Source organism: Colossoma macropomum, unplaced genomic scaffold, assembly GCF_904425465.1.
Source record: "Colossoma macropomum unplaced genomic scaffold, Colossoma_macropomum, whole genome shotgun sequence".
NCBI lineage: Eukaryota > Metazoa > Chordata > Actinopteri > Characiformes > Serrasalmidae > Colossoma > Colossoma macropomum.
Genome location: NW_023494793.1, coordinates 37,856,025 through 37,882,574, shown reverse-complemented (window position 1 = coordinate 37,882,574; position 26,550 = coordinate 37,856,025). Strand labels below are relative to the sequence as shown.

The 26,550-nt window shown below is 38.8% G+C and overlaps 1 protein-coding gene across 1 annotated transcript in view; it reads right to left on the bottom strand.

Annotated features, from left to right (window-relative positions):
* The window catches only part of kcnd1 (potassium voltage-gated channel, Shal-related subfamily, member 1), a 129,940-nt gene that overhangs the window by 16,420 nt on the left and 86,970 nt on the right, over nt 1–26,550 (bottom strand). The window contains exons 4-5 of the mRNA XM_036579469.1: nt 14,302–14,464; nt 12,377–12,460 (exon numbers count right to left, since the gene is read on the bottom strand). Of these exons, the coding sequence (XP_036435362.1) occupies nt 12,377–12,460; nt 14,302–14,464 (247 nt within the window). The remainder of the gene's footprint in view (nt 1–12,376; nt 12,461–14,301; nt 14,465–26,550) is intronic.

The window sequence follows — 26,550 nt, the reverse complement described above, 5'->3', positions numbered from 1 at the left end:
TGAAGGTTGATTTATTTCCAGTCAGTCTGTAAAGTATTTCACAGCCATCTTGTTTGCTGAATGGTTTTCTGTTTGTTTTTGATTAATTCCAGTTTGTTTAGTTGTTCCATCACAGCTCCCAACTGAAGAGCTCACTTTGGGGCAACGACAGAATTTGATGTAGGCCTGCTGTTACACTCTTCTTCAGAATCTGACCAACTGAGCTGCAGATCAAACATTATTTTATAGAAATTAGCAAATTTTCTATTTTCATATGTGCTAAGATAGAAATTTATATATTTAGATTTAGATTTATATTTATATTTAGATAGAAATGATACACTTCAGGAAAATAATGCAGTTAATGTGAAAAAAACGGTCTCAGCATGGGTAGAACACTACTCGAGAAATTGTGTCATCAGAACTAACTGTTGTATAAATATGTGCATAACATGTTTATTATTGTGGTTGGCTGGGTGACCCCCCTGTATATGTACATCATTTGGCTTCCACTGGGGTTTCTACATTGCTGAAGGTGGATCAGGGCTGGGGAGAGATATAAAAACGTCTAATGCACTTATAAAGTGGTTTTTATTCGCACACTGTGACTTTACAAAGCGTATATCTTCTGAAACAGAGACTGCGGTACCTGGTGATAAATCCTCCTAATAAATCTGCAGCCTCGTACATGTGCGAACAGTCAGAATCCAACAGAAATACAATAGAATCTCCCAATACAAGTGTGGGAACCCCTGAGAATGTGAAGCACAACAGCTGGAACGATAGAGCTGGGAAAAATACGAAGCATTGATAGACCAGAAGAGAGAAAAAATCTTTGCCTAGGTTTATAAATAGCACTGCAGGCCTGTTTGTAATGGGTTTATAGATCCGAGCTGGAAAATACACTCACACACGCACACACACATGCATACACCTCCACTCTGGGACTGTAAATATTGGATTATTGTGGCTTTCACAGGCTAAGAAGAAACAGAACAAAGATTGCAGTAAGCTCTACTGGTCACATTAATAAGGATACGAATTCAGAATGTCTTTCTGTCTCTATCCATCCCTTTTCTTACTCTTCTTCTTTGTGTATCTCTTTATTTCCTGCATTTCTCCCTTCTTGTTATCTGTCTTGTGCCTTGGCAGAATGGCAGGGCTCTTCTGTGCTGTAAAGGTGCACTAAAAAGTAATACACATGAATAAAACATGTGTCAGGGACTCTGTGACTCTGTGGTCCATCTGCCCCTTTGTCTCGTTTGTTTCCATGTTCCATGTGTCTTTGTTTTCCCTGTTCCATGTGCATTTGTTTGTTTTGGTTTCAGCTCTTTTCCTGTCCTGTCCTGTCAGCAGCCCTTACCTGTTCCTAGTTCCTGGCTCTGCCCTTTTGTGCTCTCAGGTGTTTCTTGTCGTCAGTGTCTGTATATACACCCCTTTGTTTCCTTTGTTCTGTAGCCAGAAATGTTTATGTTTATGGTGTTCTTGTTTTTCCTGCTTATGTTCGCTTTGCTTGTGTCTAGTTTCAAAGTTGCATTGTTTTTATAGACTGTTTATGTTTTTCTTAGTGTTATCGAGTTTTCGTGTTTTAATTTTTAATGGATTCCTGTACCCTTTCTTCTCGGCCTGCCTGTTATTTGGAGGCTCCCAGTAAACACTTTAATAAAACTAACTCGCATTTGCACCCTGTTTTCTTGTCTACCACCAGTTTTCATGTTACAACATATTACATCAACACACTTACTAATAAATATAGGCAAACTGAAAGACATACAGCACTACGCTGAACTCAGAGATCATCCTTCATTTATTTCATTTCCAGTCAAAACAGTCGTCAAGTACAAGCTATTAATTTGTCAGGAGGTATTTCTGAGAAGAAAAACTGTCCCTATCAGATTAACAGCACTGAAAGCTTTCACCTTTGATGAAACGAGAAAATCAAGCTCCACTCTTGATTCAGATCTGAAAACATCTGTTTCTGTCCATCCTTCCACTGTGAGAAGACAACTCAGTGCTATGGGGCTGAAAGGACGTGTACCTGTCAAGAAGTCCAGATCTTGTCACTGAATGTATTTGGGATTACTTGAATCATGAGGAGCAAAAAAGGCAACCAACTCCTAAAACTGAACTTTGGGCCCAATCCCATTCATTCTTCGCCCTACCACTAAGCCCTACCCCTGCATTTTGCATGTTCACATCTAGGGGTAGGATGTCCCGATTTTAGTTGAGATAGAGGGGTAGGTTGAAGTGTTAGGGGTACATGGCCCTCCAAACGGAGGTTTTTCAGAGGCACGCGTCAAATGGAGTGTTACATGAAAAAAGAAAAACCGGCAAGATGGCTGCGTAAGCAACCAAAGAAACCAGCAAATGTGAGCATTTTCTCCGTTCAAAAATGACGATACCCATTGAATTATCTTAGTTTAATGTTGTTTCGATGTATTATGGTCCTTTTCTTCATAACAAGCATAAAAAATCACTAGTAGTATGCTGATGTCTCGGTAGCTAGATAAATTGAACTGCTGCACCATTTAAGGTGGAATGGGAAGCTGAATGAGATTTTCCACCATTTAAGGTGGAATGGAAAGCTGAATGAGAAGCTGGCAAATAGCTACTTAAGCTTCATATCACCAAAGAATTAGGGGTGGGCGATAATAAATAACTGTCACACCCCCTTTTTGAAGGCATATGATGCTGTAAATGTAACTAAAGCCCAGCAGTGAGGAGCTGAACTCCCTCCTCTGCTATCACTGCAGACTGGCAGAGTCGCCTACAGAGCAGTGCTAGTAGCTGTTAATGAAGTAATGTTCTTTTTTTATTCGAGGGTCCCATTTCATAGGGAAGATTTCAACCACTACCTCCTGTAACTCTGTTCAAGGTTCAAGGTGACACTCGAATACAAGGGGTAGGGGTAAAAATAAGAAATGGGATTGGGCCTTAGAGATCCCTGCAGAAAGCAAGTTTTATAAAAAGAATGGAAGCTGTAATAAAGATGAATCTGTATACTGAAAAAATGTATATCCTTACTTGTTGAGGCTTCGATGTAGTTTTCTGTTTAATAAGCTTATTGCTTTTTTCCTGACACTGAGAAATGAATAACGTGTACTTGAAGGCTGTTTTGATCATAAATTAAACAAAACAAAGTGGTCTCTGACTTTGGCACAGCACTGCATCTCCATATTAAAACTTTCCATTCTTTTTAGAGCGGTATACATCCTAAAACACTGTCTTATGTACTACTATTTGCAGTTTTTGTGCATAAGCCTTTAAACAGGCTTGAATTTTCCATTAAGCAAATGGGAAAATCCATAGCCAGTGTTATTCCTCCAGTATGTCTTCATTTCGGGTTCTTACCCATGAGGTCCATTCTGTGTTCAGAAAAACATTACTAAAGCAATGCCACCAATAGCAAAACACCTCAACGACAAAATACGCCCTGGAATGAAAGGATATGCAGCAGTAATGCAATAATTACATGAGAAGAACCCATCAGGACAAACAGAGATCCTGAAGGATTTGCTTTTTTCCTGTAATGCCAATTACGTTAGAATAATGTTTGCGTAGAAGTACTCTGAGAGAGAAAACAGGAAAATAGAAGGGTAGACTTAGCGCAGAACTATTAGCATCTTGCCTCTAAAGGAGAAATAAATGAGCACTAATATTGCTAAATTCCATAATCATTTCTAACATCTTCAGTCAGTCCCTATAATGGAATTCTTATTAGTATCAGATCTCTTTCTAAAATGTTCTGCAGCCATCAAAGCATTGTTTACTTGAGGGGGGTGGTGAATTAGAAATAGCTCTACAGATAAAGAGCAGTAAAAGATAAGATCAGGACCTGCCCTGTAACAAATAGCTGGATTGCTATTGCTACTTGTACAAAGCCTAACCTTTTTGCTACCACCACCACAGACGTGCAAGCTTTAAGAATTATTTTAGTGCCACAGCCCTTTCCAACTTCTGCCGTGATTTCAGAAGGCCTCAGATGCCTCACATCCCATTGCATATCAACAGTACGGTGGTAGAGACACAGCTTCAAGTTCCTGGGAGTGCACATCACTGACAATGTCTCCAGCAGCCATTTGCACCAGCTGAATGTAAGTTCGATCGTAGCCTAGTTTGAACGTAAACTGCCACTACGTTCAAGTTTACGAGCTACTAGAATTAATGTTGCACCAAGTAACATAGTTTCAACTTAGCTTTAAGTTATAACTTAAAATTTACGTATGCCCTTTAGCCGGTGTAAGTTAAAGTGGCTGATCCATTTGATCGATGGGAAAACTTGCAAAAAAACCAAATACATCTCGGTTTGCGTCTGCAACCATTTCTGCAGGATAGATTACACTTGCTTTTGTCGATCGGAGATAGAAAAGATCCCAGACATTCTAGCCACAGATATACACAGCACAGACAGGAATGGAGCCCAGAGTCCTACTTTGTGTCTGGAACTGAGATATTTTTCTACAGCGTCATTCCAAAAGCTGGTGGGTGTCGCTATTTAAGTACACAAGTCAACCACATGCAGAGCAATAAGAGCAGCTCAATCAGTGCTCAGGTTGTGTGTGACACTGACCTGAGTATTTTTACAAACGACTATCATAGCTAACATTACCATTCCGTCATTCAGCAGATTCAAATGGCAGTTACATTAGCCGCAGCTTCGCTAACGTTACCAACCGTTCATTGATGAAGTGCCGTTAAAACATTGTAAACGAGAGCCAAGTTTAAATACCGAATTCCAGCTGCAGAACAGAATAAACACACATACAAGAGACAGACACTTTGAAATCACTAATTTATTGTAAAGCACTGTCTCTTTTTATATTATAGCTAATACAACCTACATACCATAAGCAAAATAAATGTACTATAAAAAGAAATATGAGCAATGGAGATCATGCGAACAATGTTTCCTGTTTATGTCGGTCGCATTACTGATTGGCTGCAGAGAGTGAAAACGTCATTCTGTGTGACAGTGTTATGCACTACTAGTTAAGATGTACCGTAAGTGTCTGTAGTGCAACTGGAATTGTGTGTCACTAGTTTTAAACGAACTACTTTCAACGTAAGATTTAGGATGGACTTCACACTCCAACTTACGATAGAACTTATGCTCAGCTGGTGCAACTGGCTGCTGGTCTACAGTGCCTCTACCACCTAAGGAGCCTGAAGAGCGCTGGCCTACGACCACCCATCCTTGACTGCTTCTACAAAAGCATCATAAAGAGTGTCCTGACGTGCAGCACCAATGTCTGGTATGGAAGCCACTTCATCTAAGACAGGATGCAGCAGTTAGTGAAAACTGCCCAGTCCATCACTGGGTCAAGATTCCCTGCCATTAAGGACATCTACACCAAACAGTGTAGATAGAAAGCATGCAGCATCAAGAAGGATCCCTCTCATCCATCACATGGACTGTTTGCACCACTCCTATCTGGAAGAAGACTATAGAGCATCAGGGCCAAGACCTCCAGACTCATGAACAGTTTCTTACCCCAGGCAGTCGGACTACTGAACACATCCACTTGACTGACCTTTAAACATTGTCACTGAACTACTATCCCACCACTTAAACCTCTTAAAATCGTAGGCTTTTTTTATATACTAAAGCTTATTATTCAGCAACTACAGGGGCTTCAATGAAAACTGGCCAAGCTATTTTATATGTCGCTGCTGTCAGAACAAAACCTTGTATCTCCAAAATGGTAACTTTACAGGAGAGGGAAAAAACATACTTTACTTTTAATGAAAGTCTATAGAGCCAGATTTTTTTCCAAGAACTTTTGGGCCATTTCTTTTGATCCATTCATCATGAAATTTACACACAATGTAAAGGGCAACAAACATTTTCATATTATGTCAAAAACTGAAAAACAAGGTTTTGTTTCCGACAGCAGTGATATGTTATAGGTTACAGAAGTGTGTAACACAACTTTGGGCCTGCCAGTGGGCCCTGGGCATTTAAGGGGTTATAGCCACTGTTGTTCATTTAAGGGTACATTTACACTGTTTGTATGTTGATGAACAAAATGCCTCTACAGTACCTTTTTTCTGACAGTGTATGACAAAAGGCCATGAACTCACTAGAATACCTCATGCTTTATTTTATCTTAGTACAGGTTGTGCTAAGTAAGCTATGCTATTAGAAAGCCTACTAGGGTTACTAGGGTTAAGTATAAAGTTGTTGCATTTACCCTGGTTCTCAGTCCTTAATGCAGCTCAGCTAGCTCTTTTAACATTTAAATAATGTAAAACTGAAAAACAAGACGACATTGCAATGGGGACGATGGCACTTTGCTGCTTCAGACAAGGACTTTTGGTGCCAAGGTTTACAGTAAAGCTGATGATGCTGTTTTTAAAGTATTATTACAATTGTATTGTTACATTACTATTACAATGGCTTTACCATAAGGTGCTTGATACCTTGTGATCTGTGGGTGCTGTAAATGTCCCAGAATTCTACATGGGATGTTGTATAAACCTGTAAAATATATTTAATGTATCAAACTTAAACACAGTGTATTATTTTACTTTAAAATTCTTTACAGTGCAGGAGAACCATTTTAGCTTCCCTAAAGAACCTTTCAATGGATGGTTCTTTAACTTCCGCACTCACTTTATTGTGAAACTTTAACCCCCCTCACTTTATCTGAACCATCGCTTTAATCTGTACATCGCCTGCAGTTTTATTAATCTTTGTGATTTCATTACAAAACTAGTGTTAATTATCAATGCACTGATAAACATTACACACAGATCTGTCACTGCTGCTGTGGACCAACAGATGGTCTGTTTTCTCCATTGTCCTGTGCTCAATGGCTGTATAATTGCAGTTATTATTCATAATTGAAACTCATTTTGACGTCTTGACTTTGATTTGTAATGAGCTTCCTGACTACAAGCAATGCATGAGCTCCTAACCTGCTTCTGGAAGCTGTAAACTGCCTTCTTCTCCACCATGTTCTCAGTCAGTAGTCCTCCACAGTTTTGACAGTCTTTCCCATCGTTGGTTTTAACTACTGCCTCTGTTTAACGCTCCTTTTAAACCTGTCCGATTTGTATCCTAACTGCCTTCTACTTTGCGACACACAGGAGGATGGGTTCTCCTTTTGAGTCTCGGTTCTTCTCAGTGGTTCTTCCTCAGGCTCTCAGGGAGTTTTCTGTTTGATTCGTGGTTCCACTCTGTGGTTCTTCCTCAGGCTCTCAGGGAGTTTTCTGTTTGAGTCGTGGTTCCACTCTGTGGTTCTTCCTCAGGCTGTCAGGGAGTTTTCCTTTTGAGTCGTGGTTCCACTCTGTGGTTCTTGTCATCACATGTGGATATGCCCAACACTGCTTTAACTATTTAGACTGATCATCTCTCAATGGCACCGTGACCCAGAAGGATAAGCGGTTTAGATGATGGATGGATGGATGGATCTCTCAATGGTGAGAGTTTTTGAAAGTCAGTCTAATGAGAGTGTATAAGCCGGACATAAGAGAACATCTGTTGCTCATAAACCTTGTGAACACTTGTTAATCCTAAGATCCAAAGTTATTGGAAAATGTACAACTGAAAGCATTTTTTTTATACCCTCCCTGACCTCTCCCCCTTATCGACCTGCTGGACCTGTCCCTCTCATTGATCTGTCACTACTCAGTGCTCTGGAAGCTCTTAATTTACAAATGAAGCACTGCTTACAGTACATCAAGAACCACAACAAATAACTATTTCAACACAGCCATTCATCACCAAGACATTCCAACCTGTAGAAAAGGCAGTCAGGGGAGCAGAAGTGGGTCAGTCTGGATTTGCTGTTTCTCCACCTCCCTTTATTTATTCTTCTTGGTCCAGGTTTCCTGTAGCTGACGTTACTAAGTCCCTGTCTTTGTAAATACCAAAGCATCTCTGAGCTGCCTGCATCATTTGCCTCTCATCCTGCCACTACACGCTCTTCCTCCAGCCCCACCCAGTATGGACACATATCTAACCAGACAGACTGTACCATCCATCACCCCACTAGATGGACAAACAAACTCCAACAAAATACTTACAGCCACTCCAGATATGTCTGATAAGCTGGAACGCTCATTAGTAATCACTGTTTTACTCTGAAATGGCATTAATATAAACTGTTATTAACACTTAGAAGCTGTAGTTCCTGATCACAAAAACAAGCAGCATTATACAAATTATTCTCACTCTGCTCATTAAAACAAGCTCACAATTCTGTCAAAAAGGGCAGATTCTAGTCTTTTAATTCATGTCACATTTGTGTTTGTAACAAATGGAAGAAAACCAACAAAAAATGAAAAATGAAAAAATGAAAAATCGAAAATCAATATAGGAAAATCAATAGTTGTAAACTGAATGTAAGTGTAATTCAATTATATTAATTACTATGTAGTTAATTGTGTCATTACATAATTATAACACAATACTGGAGTTCAAATCAAATGTATGGCAAAAAAACAATAAAAAATTTTAGACTTATAAGGGTTAACATAATTATTTTGAATGTAGCAGGTTATGCTGGTTCAACCTTAGTTGGCTTCTTTTTGTTATGAGGAGTCAGTTTTGCTGTGCAATTAAAGAAAAAGTTTGATATTTTTATCATTTTTGTCATTTTTGACATCAAAACAAACAGAGAAAATTAGACATGTAGGAAACATATTTTGAGGGGAATCAAAAGAAATATTAATGTAATTCATTATGTTAATTACAATGAAATAAACGACGTAATAACATAATTACTGCACAAACAAAAAAGTATCCTTTATATTTTTAACACTTTTGTCATTTTTGACATCAAAACAAAGGGGAATCAAAACAAATATCAATGTAATGCATTACATTAATTACAATGAAATAAATTATGTAATTATATATTCATTGGACAATTGAATAATTTTATACCATAAGTCAGTGTATGGTAAAAACAACAATAACAAATATAAACTGCTAAGTGTTGATACATGCTGTTTCAACAATTGATGGTTTCCTACTGTTAAGAGGCAGCAGCGCTTCTATGTGTAATAAAAAGAACTATCCTTTAGGTTTTTGCCATTTTTTGTCAGAAATGTAGAACTTGTCAATGTAGCAGAATCAATAAAAATGAAAATGTAATTCATGATGTTAATTACAATATAATTACACAATTATTACATACTTAAAGAAGTATGTCAGGTAAATCAAATGTATGGCAAAACAACAATAACTCTAGACTTCTAGGCTTTTTTTTAACATTGCAGGTTGATATATACTCAACTTTGGATTGTCATTGTCATGAGGAAACAGTGTTACTGTGTGTAATTAATGCAGATGCAGAGTGAAAAAAATTAAATTGCGAGTTTACTTTCATAATTCCCATCAGGAATTCACTGCAATGTAGAATATCATGTTTTTCATGCTCAAACACCACTACTGAGCTTATGCAGAGCTTGTTAGACCAGAAACCCACCATCCAAGAGGAAACAGCATAGCATACACTAATGGCTTCAGCTACAGTGTCCCAGCAGAACTCTGCAGAGTCATATGTGGATAACTTTGTGGTCTATTATGATGGCCAGTTATATTATTCTAACTGAGAGGACTCCTTTATGATGAATTTTTAATCCGTGTCCAGTGTGAAGCTCTGCTATTCTGGGCTCCTCTCACATCCACAGAGCAGCAGAGGACCTCCCTGTGGAGCATCAGATGATTTTTTCCATTCTTAAATAAATTCTCATAGCTGTCAGTCAGACAAAAGCTTCTACAGAGAGGCCATGTGGGCATTATAATGGATGAAAACAGTGACTGTGTGTGGGAAACATGCGCTAAACATGTTTTCTCAGTTGGAAACACACAGCTTCGGGGCAAAGCCATCCATTTGTTTGGAAGGTGCTGTAGATGCAGCCATTAGTGTGCATGTATAAGTATCAGTTGGAAGCGCACGTAATGATGGAGTCTCATCAAAGCTGCCTTCCTGACTTCTCACAAATGATAATGCGCTGCAGGCTTTGTCTCCACAACACACAGCGATACTTTCTCGAAAATGATGTTTTCAGGCCCCCAGGGGCTTCATAGTAACGTTTAAGAAGGCAACACATTTACACTCATTAGCCTCAGATGTGAGGAAGCCTCTAAATGTCAGGCTTCTATTAGAAACACAACCCTACTTATAATCACCCTATATGATGAAAAAGCAGCATAATGAAGCCATCAATCACCGGATGTGCTTTCTAGACATACGCAATTTAAAGTCATACTCTTTTGTTTACTTATTGTTTATGGTGTAGTAACATTTATTGTTAAATGGAAACCTTTCAGAACATTAAAAATATAGGAGCATTTTACAACCAATGAAGACCATTCCTGCCATTGCAATCACCTACACTGTTTTCTCTATTTTTGGCAGCAGTCGTGTCAATATTTTGATTTATTATGTTCAAATAATTGTTTAGTGATTTAAAATAATTACTTAGTATATCCAAATAATGACTTACTTTGACACAGTATCTCAAAAAATGAATTACTGTGTCAAAAATACTTCTTTTCTGAAAATTTTGGCTTAGCAGCTACACATCATGAATTACTATGTCAAAATAATGACTTATTTTGCCCTACATTTTGACTTAGCATGTTGAAATAAAAACTTACACCCTCAAAACTTTGATTTAGTATCTCAAAATAATGACTTCATATGTTGACATAATGATGTCTTTTCATTAAACTTTGACCTAGTATCTCAAAATAATGAGTTGTGGTATCAAATATGTCTAATTTTCTCAAACTCCTGACCGAGTAGCTTGAACAAATGACTTACTGTGTCAAAAATAAAGACTTATTTTTTATTTACTTAATAAAAAAAGACTTATTTACTCAAAATTTTGACTTAGCATGTTGAAATAAAAACTTATTTCCTCAGAACTTTAACCTAGTATCTCAAAATAATGACTGTATCAAATACAATGACTCATTTTCTCAAACTTTTGACCAAGTAGCTTGAACAAATGACTTACAGGGTCAACAATAGATTTCTTTTCACAAAATTTTGACTTCATATCTACAAATAATGACTTATTATGTTGAAATAATGACTTATTTTCCCTAAATTTTGACTAAGCATGTTGAGAGAAAAACTTCTTTCCTCAAAATTTGAGTTCGTCTCTCAAAATAATGACATTAAATTTCAAGAAAGTAAATAATTATTTTGGTTTTGGGATAATAATCCAAGAAACATTTTTCTCCTCTACAAGGTGGGAATGTGCTTCCATAGATTCATGAATGTAATGCAATCACTTTAGTGCACATGCACTACATGTCCAAAGGTTTGTAGACAACAGCTCAACCAGCAATTCCTCTGAAATCAAAGGTATTCATTGGGAATTGTATATCTTTACAACAATAACAGTCTCTTCTCTTCTGGGAAGGCCTTACACCAGATGTTATAACACTGCTGTGAGAATCTGATTGCACTGAGGGCAGGTACTGGGGTTGGATGATTAGTTCTGAATCACAAAAGCTACTCCAGCTCATCCTAAAAGTATTAGATGGAGCTCCATCAATCCAGAGAGCACAATTCCTCTGCCCACAACCCAATGCTACGGGGCTTTATACCCCTGAAGCCAGCATTGGGCATGGTGACCTTAGGCTCAGGTGTAGCAGCTCAAGAGCACCCAATTCCATTAGCATTGCTTTTCTATGGAGATTATAATTGAGGGTCATCAATGTGTGCATCTTAATTTAGCTGAAGGGCAACCTACATAGGGACTTCACATCACATGTATAAGCATATATATTTAAGAATACTTGAAAATGTACAAACAGCTTATGCCAATAATTGCAAGATAATGCAAGATGTTTAGAATTATGACACTATATTGGCATAAGAGGCCTTAAACTAAAGTGACAGACATTTGTCCCATTTATTACACTGTTGTGACTAATGGCGCTCATAAGTCAGAAGGCGAGTTAAAAATACTAGTTAAAAATGCTAATTAAACATCTGTCACATTAGTTAAAGCTCCTTATGTTAATGCATTGTCATTTACTTCATAAAACATCTTACGTTATCCTCTGATAAATGGTATAAGCTGTTTATAAACACTCAAGTATTATTTTACATTATTAAATGGTTATGCATGTGGTTATGAGTCCCTACATAGGTAGCCTTCAAATAAAGTGTTACTCAATTATTTCAATCATCATTTCTCCACCTTTTTAGGATCAAAATTAAAAGTAAAATGACTAATAAAAGAAAAAAAAAGCTATTTTTATATGTAGATTGATTCTCAAAAGGGAACATCAGGATTGGATGTATCCACAGTTCACTAGCCTGGTTTTATAACACATCAGCGACACGTTCACTTGTTCTGTTTGTTCAGATCCCACAGAGAGCGTCTTGAATCAGTTTCATCAAAGCGCACTCCCAGACTCACTTACCTGCAGGCCTCCCTCTTCTTTGTACCGGAGGAATGCATTGGTGGTCCCTTTCTTAGCCAAGCGAATCCGAGCAAGACGTACTTTCTGTAAAACAGAAGACACCTCATTTCAAACCGACTGCGTCAGCATTTGGTCCACACACAGCCCAGTGTGCAGCGAACAGCCAATATAACTGTGATCTCTGGCTGCTTTAAAACTGGTCCTTGTCTGCTATTGAAACGCAGCAAAAACAAATGTAGACTGCATTGCATCAAATCAGTATGGACAGTATTCTGCATTCTTCCCAAGACACTTGTAAACACTGTAGAAAACTCTTCAGCATTACTGTGCATGGAAAATAAATCTCTCTTAGCATAATTCTCTTGAATTGCAGCTCAGTAGAAGGCATTTTAATAGAATAACTAAGAGGACGTCCTTTGTATGACAGTCCACGTTATCAAAGAAATCACATTAGTTTCTTGGTTTACATCCAAATATTTTAAGCTAGTGGGCTTGTCTTGAAGATCAAAGAAAACAGTCCATTAGTACATAGTACTTGCTATCAGGCTAGTTATTTAAATCTATGGCACTGTTTAAAAAGGACAAACACTGTTTATGCAGGACAAGCAAGCTGATAGTGGAACATCTGTGGCACGCAGACCAGAGACTGGGTGTCTCCATTATAAAACAACACATGAAATATCATAGTCATCTCTAGGCTAAGATGATTTAGTCATACTGGTCCTGTTGTGTACGAATATGAACACAAAGTGAGTGCGCAATGTTTCATCATTGGTGTCTGGTAGCATGTGTACCATTTGAAAATAGGTTTTGAAAAATACTTGATTTGTGGTTAACTACAGTGGCTGAGAAGACCCAAAAAACAAAACAAAAAAAAAACACTTTCATCAAAATGACAACACGGGCGCTGCACTTTACAAACATGCTGCAAATTCGTTGACACACTGCAAACTCAGAAAATGCTTTCATCAACATGACGACACCAACGCTACATTTCATGAACGCACTGCAAATGCAGAAACATATACAGCTTCAGAAACACTGATAAACCAGTCACAGTGGACATGTTCCCCAAAGACACTCAGAGAGGACAGAGCCAGTCAGACTTTTAAATTCTATGCAGCACAAACATTTACTGGTAAAAGTAACTTTTATTTGAGCAGATTACCGACATCACTGTATCGTAAAGGGAATTCGCTGTTAACGTTAGAGCAGTGATACCAGAGAACTACCATAGTATAGCTATGGCATGTCAAACTAGCCAGCCAGGTTACCATGAACTTAGGATGTGAGCGTCTGAGTGTCCACCGTCTTCTCTAATTCTGTCAGTGGTTTTCAATCATAGATATTCCATCCACTTTGAGTCTTCCAGAGATATTTGAGACATTGTGTTGTGTCTCACTTCCGTTGCGTTGTGACTGGCTTTGCAGTGTTTCTGAAGTTGACTGTGTTTCTTTATTTGCAGCACGTTTGTGAAATGCATCTTTGATGTAGTCATGTTGATGACGTGTTTTCTGTGTTTGCAGTGTGTTTATGAGTTTGCAAAGTGTTTTTAATTGTACTATGAATAGGGACTTGTCAGTCACCGTAGATAACTGACTAAAGCTATAATTAAGATCATCTATAACTAACAGTAAGAATAAAAACTGAAAGTAATAATACTAATACTAATTTATGCACATGGAAATCCACTGCAAAAGTGGGTGCACTCATTTTACAAATTGGCTTAAACAAATGCTGCAATTATTCAATGTTAAATTTAAAGACATATGTGCTTTTGTTTTATACTGCTGACACCGTCCACAAATAAACAATACAAAACACAGCGTTTAAATATGTTGTTGTAGAAAAAGAATCAAACTGCAGTCACATTTTTGTCTTAAAAAAAAAAAGTCATTTCACATTTAGGCTCCTCCCCTCCGTACCTGCTGCGCGCGCATCTTGTCTGCTCTCTGGTTCTGGTGGTAGATGCGGCTGAAGTTGGACACTATGACGGGAACGGGCAGAGCTATCACCAGCACGCCGCTCAGAGAGCAGATGGAGCCGAAGATCTTCCCAGCGATAGTGTTAGGAACCATGTCTCCGTACCTGCAACACACACACACACCCACACACACGTACACATTTTCAGACACAACAGCCTGAGAGCAGCAAGAGTCACAAGAGCTTAGTGGGTAATGAAGTAACATATAATGTGACATATGATGTGATTAAAGTGAAACGAGGAAGTGACTATGCACTTATATGATGTGTTATAAGCCTCATTGAGCCTTAATGATATGAAGAGAATCCTCTGTGTGTGTGTGTGTGTGTGTGGGTGTGTGTGTGTGTGTGTGTGTGTGTGTGGCTATGTGTGGGTGTGTGGGTCTGTTAATATAATCACCAGAACAGCATATGTGTTTAATTGGCTGAGTTATGTTTGAAGTCATACTCAATATAGACACATATGACCACACATATCAATTTCATTTTGTATTAATACACCAGGTTATTATAACCACTGTGGAAAAATAATAATAATGGAGTAATAATGAGGCAACCATGACTTACCGCTAAAGGTTTTTGTTTAATTTCTGCATAATTCAATAATTTCATTTTTTTTCTCAGAATATCTATTTAGACCAGGGTATCCATTCAAATTAAAGGACAACTCCAGTGATTTCTCAAAATTTCTGCTTATTTCAACTTTTCTTATTTCGTGATTCAGAGTGGTTTGATGTGAAACTACAGAGACGCTTACTGACTGACGTCTTTACTGCAGTGATGATAGGAACCAGAAGTCACAATGTCTACAGTAACGAAAACAAAGTCTACAATAAAAATACAGCTGTTTTATTAACTATCCAAAATGACAAGCAAACCTACATGTGTCTCCTTTTATGTGGTTTGTATATGTAATATAATAAATATAAGAAACAGAAATCTGCTGGCACCAAAATGTAACTGCTGCACGGTTTAAGATGGGCCAGAAAATTTGAAAAAAAAGCTGGTAAATAGGAAGCCTTCAGCCTTTTTCACGAATATGTGAAAAAGTCTCAACACAACTGCGGCCGGTCCGCACAGTTCACTGGATCATCTATCTAACGTTAGATAAGCAAAGTAACATCATCCAGTTTTATCTTATTTATGGATAATGTAACATTCGTTCTCCTGATCACAGACAGCTTTTTATATTCTTTAACTCTGTTTCACTCCCCAGGGGCGTGACTAGATCCGGGCTATCGGCCCATAACGCCGAAGATTTTTCAGTAGCCTCAGATTAAAAAATGAATCAAATATAATATATATATATAAATAATAATAGATTTGGTTTCAAGCATCTTGACTCTCAGAGTCACTGGTCAACCTCGATTCCCAGACTTGTTAGAGTGAAAAAATTTATTCTTTTCCAATTAACTCTCCATCGCTAGCTTGGAGACATCATTAAAGAGCTCTCTGATTGTTCCGTCTGTAGAGGCGAGAAGTCTTGGTGTGATTCTGGATGGCCAGTTATCGTTATCGACTCACATCGCGAACCTAACTCGGTCATGCAGGTTTCTCCTGTACAACATCCAGAGAATCCGACCCTTTCTCACTCGAGAGGCCACACAGGTGCTAGTGCAGTCTCTTATCATCTCAAGGCTTGACTACTGCAACTCGCTCTTGGCTGGTCTTCCTATGCGGCCATCAAGCCTCTGCAACTCATCCAGAATGCAGCAGCACGGCTCGTCTTCAATCTCCCCAAGTTCAGCCACGTCACCCCACTGCTGTGCTCCCTTCACTGGCTTCCTGTAGCTGCACACATCAGATTTAAAACCCTAATGCTTGCCTACAAAGCCAAAAATGGACCAGCTCTTCCCTACCTGATGGCAATGGTGAAATCTCGAACTGTACCACGAGCCCTTCGAGCTTCGAGTACAGCTTGGCTTGACCCACCGTCCTTCAAGGCACGTGGAAGACAAGCATCAAGACTTTTCTCTGTACTGGCACCCAGGTGGTGGAACAAACTCCCACTGGCTGTCCGTACAGCAGAGTCTCTCGCTGTCTTCAAACGCCGACTGAAGACTGTCTCTTTATACAGCACTTAAATGAGCACTGAGTTAAGTATTGATTGTAATGTATTGTACTGCACTTATGTATCGTATTGTATTGCACTGTTCTGTGTTGACTGTGTTGTTTCTTTTTCTCTTGGTATCAACAGTGACTTTTTGTTTCTAGCAGTATCTGAGCTCAGGACCGGCTTTCTCTCTAACCTATTGGTAACTAGCAAAGATACTTTCTCCAGACACACAAAGCACTTCTTGTAAGTCGCTCTGGATAAGAGCGTCTGCTAAATGCTGTAAATGTAAATGTAGAGGAGGGAGACAAACAGTAGTCAGAGCGCATTGCTGCAATTCAGCTTTGAAAAGAAATAAGAAAAATAAGACTGAGGTGTTTTTCTTTTGTGATGTTGCACAGATGAACAACATCTTAGACAAGTTGATGGTGGAGACTAACATTAATTTAACTGTAACCCATCAAACTGTGCTGAAGCTTTAGCTAAGGATAGCTTGTTTGGGTTGAGTGTTAGGCTGGCTATTGTTACATTTATGTATGCTAGAAAAAGTTCATGCACAGTTGTCATGTAAGCTCATTCATTGTTGGCCATTGTTGGTGCAGATATTAGCTAGTTAACTTGTCAGGGCTTAAGTTGGCTTCATATTTGCCAGCTTCTTATTCAAATTTTCCATTCCACCTTAAATAGCACAGCAGAATGCAGGCATCTGAATGTAACTACTGCACCATTTAAGGTGGAACGGAAAATTTGAATAAGAAGCTGACAAAAAGAAGCCAACTTCATCTTGTTTTGCCATTAGTAAGCCAGGCTAGTTAAGTCTAATTTTACTACTGTATGCTTTCCTTCCTTAATCATTTTTTTAATACAGGCACTAGACACTTTTTGCCGAGAAGTGCCAGAAAGAGGCAACATGAAAACAGCAGAATGAAAAGGGTTAATATGGGGAAGAATTTCATGTTAGCACACTACTGGATCATCAGCTATTTCCATTGCACTATATATTTTAAATGGTCATTTGAGTTCTGATCAGATGGGGTACTAGTTCACATAGATGTGTTTGTCCATGGCCAGGTGGTTATTATACATGCATTTCCAGTTTAAGTAGTGTTTCAGCAAGAAGGAGAGAAAGGACAAGAACTGACCATACAAGAAACAGAAACAGCAGAGGAGGTGAGAGCTGGTGCAAAGGACCAGAGAGAGAGGACAAAATACATATTAGTTTTCTGATTATAGGGTACCAGCAGATACAGATACATTTATGTTTGAATCACCAGGTAGTTACACATGCAGTTCATTCTTTTCAGACAAAAGTATTTTTTTAGTTTTAACTGACAAACAGCTTTTTTCTCCCAATACGGAGGAGCTCTGGCTATGTAACCATGTAATCATGTAAGATGGTCCATAGGCTAACCTCTGACGTTAGTATTGTCTAGCTATGGCCCTGCCACTCACCCATCCAGTGCTGAAGCAGTGTCAGCAGGCTACTTTTAATGTAGACCTTGTCAAGTTTGATAATCTCTGAAAATGACAAACTGTTTGTAAAAATGTGTGAGTCTTCTTCATTTTCATTTGTAAACGCTGCCACTGCTGTAATGTTTTCCCTACTTTGACAACTTCCACTGCGTCGAACACAGAAGTGCGAAAAGGGTAAATTCCGACTTGGTAACTTTGAGAGTTCCTTAGATGACAAAAGAAACAAACAAATGGATTCTTCAGCAAATCAAGCCTCACCTCTCACTCAATACCCAGATAACCAAACTGAAGGTCTTATTTTGGACATATTCTGAGAAGAATTGATTCATTGGGGAAAAAAACAGTTATACTTGGAAGTGCTGAAGGTAAAAGAGGAAGAAAACGACCAGGAGCAAGATGGAGGGATGCAGTCAGAGGAATCATGAACCAGCCATTCAGAAGCCTGAAGGCCCAGAAGACAGGACTTTCTGGAGAAACACTACCCATATGGTCATCAGGAATCAGAAACAACTTGACGTCACTTTATAATAATAATAATGATAATATGAAGAAGAAGAAGAAGTAGAATTTCTCTAGAATGGATCATTTTCACATCAATCCACTCTGAATGACTAACATCTGAATGAATTAATTAAGCATACATTTTGAAACTTTGGTGGAAGTCTCCTTTCATTCTATGAACAGACCACATACATGATGCCTGCAGTGTTACTATGAGGGTTCTTTCTTTCATAACTGATTCTTGCAACAAAAAAAAGAGCACTTTGCTGAAGCATTTAAGCTAATTGCATAAATTGGTTTGTGAGAGTATGTATTGGTATTTGAATCCACAGGGCTCCAGAGCTCATCTCCGTAACCCACAGCACCCTCATTTAGCACAACTCATTTACCACAGAGTCCTCTTTAACTGCAGCGTCTATAGTCACAGACAGACCATAAACATCTACTGCAGCCCTCTGACTCACACTGACACACACATACACACACACACACACTCACTCATAGCCACATACACACTCCACCACAGGTGTGCACACAAGCACTCACACACACACACACAAGCACAGACTCACAGCCCACAGCTGTGTTCCTGCTATAATCATGCTTGTCCTCCTACGCGCTGGTGGCTCATTAACTTTCTCACAGGGCCAGTGCTGCTTTTGCTTTAACCCATAAATCAGCCTGGCGAGCTGAAAGGCGACAGAAAGAGGGAACGGGAGAGCTGAAAACAGATAGGAGTAGCCAAGCGCTGATCCCTGAGCACCAATCACAATTGGACTGGAACAGCCCACGGGCTTAGAAGCAGCGTTTTTGCCAATTTGGAGAATTTACTGCCAAATCTGGCCATTTTTAGGGTTTGAGATTGTGGGCAACATACCATTGTCCGATTGTGGACCCCTAACCATTGTGAATTGACGATACTATTATCAAAATTATAAAAGTGACAATAGGGACCTATTTTTATATCAAAACCATACATGAAGGGTAACGTCTCCTCAAATTCAGCCTACAGACCATTCAGCCAATGGAAAATCACAATGCTGCCGCAGCGTCCACCCACCCAGTCTCCATGGAAGTGACTGTCAGAATGTTGTGTGTTTGGAACATAAAGGCAAGAAAGAAACTCTACAATCAGTAATAAAAGTTATATTTCACTCTCTAATTTCTTCGAACCATGGTGCCATTTGTTTGGATATCTATCCAACTCCATCCAACTGTAATTAACATTATTTGATGAATTGTGTGTGTATTGCTGAAAATGTAAGTCAGTGAGCTCAGTTTAAAATGTCTACTATAATTCAGCATGTTAATTAAGGCTAGACTGGAATAGAGCATAATGATAATAGCCTGCTAATGCTAATTTTGACCAGATCAATTACAGAATGAAAGAGGTAGTTTGGTATTTCTGACATTTGACATTTTGCTTTATAGTCTCTGCCTTGCTGGAATACTTGCTTGGATTCCTGCATATTATGTCGCAAAACTAAGCAACACTATGTAAGATTTGGGGATTTGGAGACCTCTCTGGTGGGAATGTGTAATTGCACGCAACACATGGAAGAACATTTTGTAACATAGGTTGTGCTTCGGACCCCCACAAGTGGATGAATCTGACTTTTGTGAGTGCATTGAAAGAGAAATCGAAGAGAATTCAGTCAAAACTTGAAGGACGTGGCTTCCAAGGATGTATGTGAATTATCTACTATTGTCATCATATCTTTAGCAGGATAAAGCTGATTTTGCATTTGAGACCTAAACATCAAGCCGGACCTTCTTTTTGAGCCTGTGTGTGCAATGTTAATACATAAAGACTATTTATGTATGATTATATCACGTATTATGTCACACTTCTTGTGTATTTTAGTGTGTTCTTTTTTGTCCGTACTCAGTAATGCTACTTCTTTCAGTTTTAACAAAAATATTACATACTGCTGCTTTAACAATAGTTTCAACAAAAGTGTCATTAACTTTTAGGGGCTGTTTTTTTTACAATGGTGTCAGTTTAATTTTTAGAAAAAGTATATAAATCTTAGCTTAGGTTTTTTAAACATTACAGCCAGATTTTTTTTCCATTTTCCAATCTGTTATCACTCTCTATAGAAATGGTCTCGTCTGTATTAAAGATAAATAGTGTTAAATAGGTTTAACTTAGCAAATAAACTGCTTTTGTATGGGGGAATCTCTGGTGTTTTATCAAAGAATTAATGACTATAAGACATAGACCTAGATTTATTTTCAACAATCAGCCAAAACTGCTGTCTGAGACCCCTGATGTAAGCTAAAGTTAAACTTCTTTCAGCTCTTGAAATAATCTGTTTTTAATGCAGTAGACGCCCAAGATTTGTGCATTTATTGGTTGATTAGAAACATTTATAAATGGAAAGGCAATTTTAAGGTGTATTTCAGTGCTAAATGCACCAGAAACCTAGAGTTCCCTCAGCAGAACCTGGCCTTTTCCACCCCTGATTACATGGTAACACCACATTACCTGCCATACCTGCTTAAAGAAACAATAAATATGCTGTTTCTGGTCAGAAACTTGTAGGTCAACTTTGTGCTTGGACCAGTTTGGTAGTTCCTGCTGTGGGTTTTATATATCATAACAGCCTACAGAAAGGTATCAAACAATGTCACTGGACCCTAAAATGTTCAACATAGTCATTAAGGTCCAGTTCTGTACCTTACATATGTTTTAAAGGTACAGCACATTCACTTTCCGAGGGCAGTAGTGCTTATTTGGACTGGGTTATAATTAACATTTTCAAATAGAAATATAGGTACTGAAGGCGTATTCTTAAAGATTCCACCCCACACTGTTGAAATAGAGGTTCTGTGCAGGTTCATTTTCATTTGTCAAGGTACAGACAATGTAAATGTGCCCTCAAAGGTACAACAGTGGTTTTAAGGTCTAATTGTGTACCTTACATATAGTTTTCCAGGTGAAAAGTCTGGATTTGTACCTTTTCATAACCTAATGTTTTAAAACAGAGCAATAAAATAAAAAGCCTGGAGACGAGACGGGGTGTGTGGAGTCAATACAACTTAGAAAATATGATTTCAATGGATTATGGTACAATTATGTTCCCTGACTAAAGGTACTGAGATGTAGCCTTGGGAGTACCACCCCAGTGACATAAGGGGTACTGCCCCAGTGACAGTTTAGTACCTTTATTTCTGAGAATGCAGTGACATGTGGAGCAGCACAACAGTAGCAGTTTAGGACCAAGAGTGTACAAATCGCTTACTGTTAAATATAAAAAAGTAGCTAAAGCTCACAGTGTGAAGTAGCCTAAATGCTGTTACTGTAGCCTATTTATTTATTTATTTATTTATGCTATTAATAATAGTGCTTTGTCATTTAGTGTGTGGGAGAAACTGCAGTTGTGAGAGAGTAGCAGCTTCTCTGCATGTTTGATCTGTAGCAAATTGTAACACGTCTCCAGATTGGGTGGCCAGATCCTGCGCTCATTAAGTCGACAGTGTTCTGAGAAAAAAGCTGGATGGTTCTGTTGGTGTCTGTTCATAAGGTAGTGTTTAAGATGCTTATGTAATGTTAGTGTTAGCTTTAGCCTCCGCTGTTGGACACGTTGCTCAGACAAGTGAAGCTCACTCAGCACTTTATACAGACAAACAAGACAGCAGAGAACTGAACAGCAGATACATGACTGAAAGATGTACGTGTGGAGGACAGACAGAGAGAGAGAAGAGGGAACAAAGAGAGAGGGAGAGAAAGGACAGAAAAGAGAGAGCAAAGAAAGAGAAACAGTAAGAGAAAGGGTGAGACAGTAAAGAGAGAGAGAGTGGGTGATAAAGTAAGAGAAAAAGAGGAAAAGAGGGAGTGGTGGAGAAAGAAAGAAAGAAAGAAAGAAAGAAAGAAAGAAAGAAAAGCCACAGTATTGGAAAAAGTAAAGGGGGATAAAGAGAGCTACGGAGGGCACAGAGAAGGAGAGAGAGAAGAGAATAGAGCAAAGTAAAAGACAGTAAGAAAAGGGGTGAGACAGTATAGAGAGAAAGGGGGAGGGAGACAGTAAGAGAAAAAGAGAGAAAAGAGAGTAATACAGAAAAAGAAAGAGAAAGAAAGAAAGAAAGAAAGAAAGAAAGTGGGATAAAGAGAGAATCAGAGAGACAGGAACCATCAAGAGGGAGGGAGAGAGAGAAAGAGAGAGAGAGAGAGAGAGAGAGAGAGAAGAGAGACAGAGGGGGAGAAAGAAAGCACAGAGAAGGAGAGAGAGAAGAGAAAAGAGAGCAAAGAAAGAGAGAACGTAAGGGAAAAGGTGAGACAGTAAAGAGAGGGGGAGGGAGATAGTAAGGGAAAGAGAGAGAAAAGAGAGAATGATTGAGAAAGAAAGAAACAAAGAAAGAAAGAAAGAAAGAAAGATGGGGTAAAAGTGATGCAGAGAGAGAGGAACCATCAAGTCAGAGAGGAAGAGAGAGAGAGAGAGCAAGAGAGAGAGAAATAGAAAGCGGGGGGATAAAGAAAGCACAGAAAGGGAGAGAGAGAAGAGAAAAGAGAGCAAAGAAAGAGGGAAAGTAAGGGAAGGGTGAGAAAGTAAAGAGAGAGAGGGAGGGAGATAGTAAGGGAGGGAAAAGAGTGATTGAGAAAGAAAGTAAGTAAGAAAGAAAGAAAGAAAGAAAGAGAAAAGAGGAGGGATAAAGAGTGATGCAGAGAGAGAGAGAGAGAGAGAGAGAGAGAGAGAGAGAGACAACCAGACTGCATTTAGACATTCACTTCATGTGCAGCAGTTTTGCTGGAGAGAATCCGCAGATGGTTGAGATTAAAGCCGTATTTGTCTTCATCACGGTGACGTTCCGAGTGTGAGAGGTGCCGTCAGACACAAGCCCTTCCTGCACACTCCGTTACTGAGAACGTTCCAACTACGACTGCATGAAAATCACATTAAAACACAGCAACGTGTCTCTGTATAAACTAGCAGAGAGCTTCTCTCCGCCCCTCTCCTGCGAGAGCTCTGCACTGCACAGTCTAAAGCGATAGTTTCATTTAAAAAAATCACATTTACACAGTTTCCCCCTTTCCCATGTGTGCAGTCTGTCAGCCGAGACATGTTTGGTGTCTGAAGTTTCTTTAGTTTTGTACTATGACGCTGTAGTTTTGTAGTTATGACGCTAAAGTAGCTAATAGGTAAAGGAATCATATGCATATCAATTAGCATAGCTTAACTGTGTCAGGTTGTAAAGCCATCTCTAATAGACTTGTTTGTGTTTCTGACACTGTATGATACAATCATATCTCTAAAAAATGGACAGAAGTACAGGTAAAATTCAGGCTACTGTTTTAACTATTCTACGTACTTTTGTTGATCCTATTCCAACTTATGCAGTGTCAGAAGTCAACCTGAGATTACTTTAAACTCTGCAAGGCTTGCGGCAATTTTATGCTGATTCAGACATGCAGTTTGCACAATGTTACTAACTGAATTATAAGGCTACATTGAACTCAGAAGTGGGAAGTTCATTGACTTCTGCATGTGGCTACAAAGTGGAAAGAAACATAGATGCCTACATGAAACTGAGTATTGTGAGCGATAGGAACAAAAATTCTTTTGATCAATAACTGACAGTTATTAGTCAGTGATAAATTGTTAATAAAAACATCAAACAAAGCAAGACATTTTATATAAACAAGGCTTTAGGCTACCTTAACAGATTCCATATGTAAATCTGTTTTATATGGCCATGTATTTACATGTATCATAGGATTAGGCATGTATTTCACAATATATGTACACATATGTTATATACATATGCATAAGTATCAAATATTGGACATATATGCATAACATACAGACCATATATGTGTGTCTGATAGGTTGGTGAGCACATATGAATAATATATGGATTACATATATGGCCGCTTTCGGAACAAAACCTTGTACCTTCAAAAAGGCAACATTTACAGGACAAGAAATAATGCTCTTAACTTTTAATGGAAGTAAATGGATAAATATTTTTTCCAAGTAATTTTGGACAATTTCTGTCCAAAATTCTGTTTATCGTGAAATTTTATCATTTTGTCCTTGCAATGATATAGTGTCTGTCTATGTCTAATACATATGTCTGATACTTGCATCACACAAAACACAACATACGCTGGTTTTGCTAGTGACCAGCTATGCTGGTCTATGCTGTTTGTTTCTAGCAGGGACGTTTATATGACCTGAGATGACTGACACATTCCAAACATCTTCAGTAGGAATTCTCAGTTTTGCCTTCTGGTGTAAAACTAAAGACACACACAAACACGTCTTGGCTGACCGACTACATTCACAAGGTAAAATTGTGTGAATTTGATTTGACATTAAAACATTTAATCCTTGCTGTAATGCAACTTCATCAGCTCATTATCGAGCCCTGCTAAAGTCATATGTGGTAGAGCTGGGAGAACTTCAGCATGCAAAGCCCAAAGCTCTTTTTTACAGCCTGTGCTGTAAGACAGCAGCAATAGGCTGAAACTATGCTGGAGAGTTGGAGAGAGAGAGAAAGTAAACACAATGTCCAGCACTTGTACTCACAGTGTTAGGGTGGAGATTAGGAGTCAGTCCACAGGAGAGCTGATGGACTTTCTCTGGGCAGAACAAATTTTCTAACATTTCTCCTAATTCTGGAAACGTGCACTAGTCTCAGCATACAGTAAAATAGCAACAAGAAAACAATTATACCAGGGGTCAACAAACAGACTTGACCCAAGACCAAATGGACCGAAACTTTGGCTGAAATGAATGTAGGGCTGTAGGCTTTTCTTTTCAGATGACCTCACTTATTGCACAAAAATATAGCAGCCCACAGAGGAACACAGCCGAAAACAGGTTTTATTATTCAAAGCCCACAGAAGGAAATTGGTAAGTTTTTTGTGTTAGCTGAGTTTCTGAGGCTGCCTCATTAGATGAGCCAATGAGCTAAAGAACAACCCCGTTTCCAAAAAAGTTGGAACACTGTGCAAAAGGTAAATAAAAACAGAAAGCAATGAATGTGCAAATCACAAAATCTGCTTTTTATTTACATTTTGCACAGCATCACAACTTTTTTGGAAAAGTTTTCTGGGCAGAGCTGACATCAGTTAGAGAAGTTCACCTAGTTAGTGATACAGCCACAGTATCTCTGCCTTATCAGCCAAGTCCTTCTTGGCAACAAGCTCAAGTTCAGTCACTTGTGTTTCAGAATAGCAAAGGATAGCATAACATATCTACTCACAACTATGAGCAAAACAATCATCTTTCACTGAAATGATCTGTATGTTGTCGTGTCGGTGTAAGACACAGAGGAGGCCATGATTCCACCACAAGAAGTTCTCTTTATTAAATGCCAGGGCAGAAATGCACATGCAAAGCACCAAATCCATGGGGGAAGTTCACCAGTAGCCACAAAACAGCCACACTTCCAGACACAGTAACAAACAATGACCCTTAAACAACACTGAAGTCCCTTTTTAGGAAGGGACTTAAGGGACTTTTTACCGTGAGCCTCCACACACGGCCGCTCGCATGGCCACATCTCCTGAGCTTCTCAGAGGCAGCGCCAACCAGTAGCAACGGTACAGTACAACCTGATACAATCTAAAAAGAAGTCTGAAATTTGCTCAGACTTCTTTTAAATTTTATAGTGTCATACAGTGTCAGAAACCACACAAGTTAGTCTATTTGAGACAACTTAACAAACCAGTGCAGTTTGAGGCAAGTGCATGAGGAGTTAGGCACGCAGATATGTAGTTACAGGGGGTCTGCGTGCCCTGAGTGACCTGGGCCTTCTCACTTGGAAGCCAAGCCTGCAGATATTTGAGTGACTGAGGCCTGGAAATATGTTTTATTACAACAGTAAATGTTTCTCCAGATTGTGGGAACCTAGCTGACTTGTACTAATTCAAGCCATATGATTTTACTTACCTGGCTAGCAAGCAAAGGTAGCTAGCAAGTAAGTGTAGGCCTGTGGTTAAGCCAATACCCACAATAGTATGCTATCAATTGGTATCGCAATTTGGTAGGTATATGAAAATGAATGAAATGAACCTTTTTAGCCAACTGTGTCTGAACACATCGGAATAAGACCTCCGCATTTAACCGTGAAACACCACATACACACTAGGGGGCAGTGAGCACACTTGCCCGGAGCGGTGGGCAGCCCTATCCACGGCACCCAGGGAGCAGTTGGG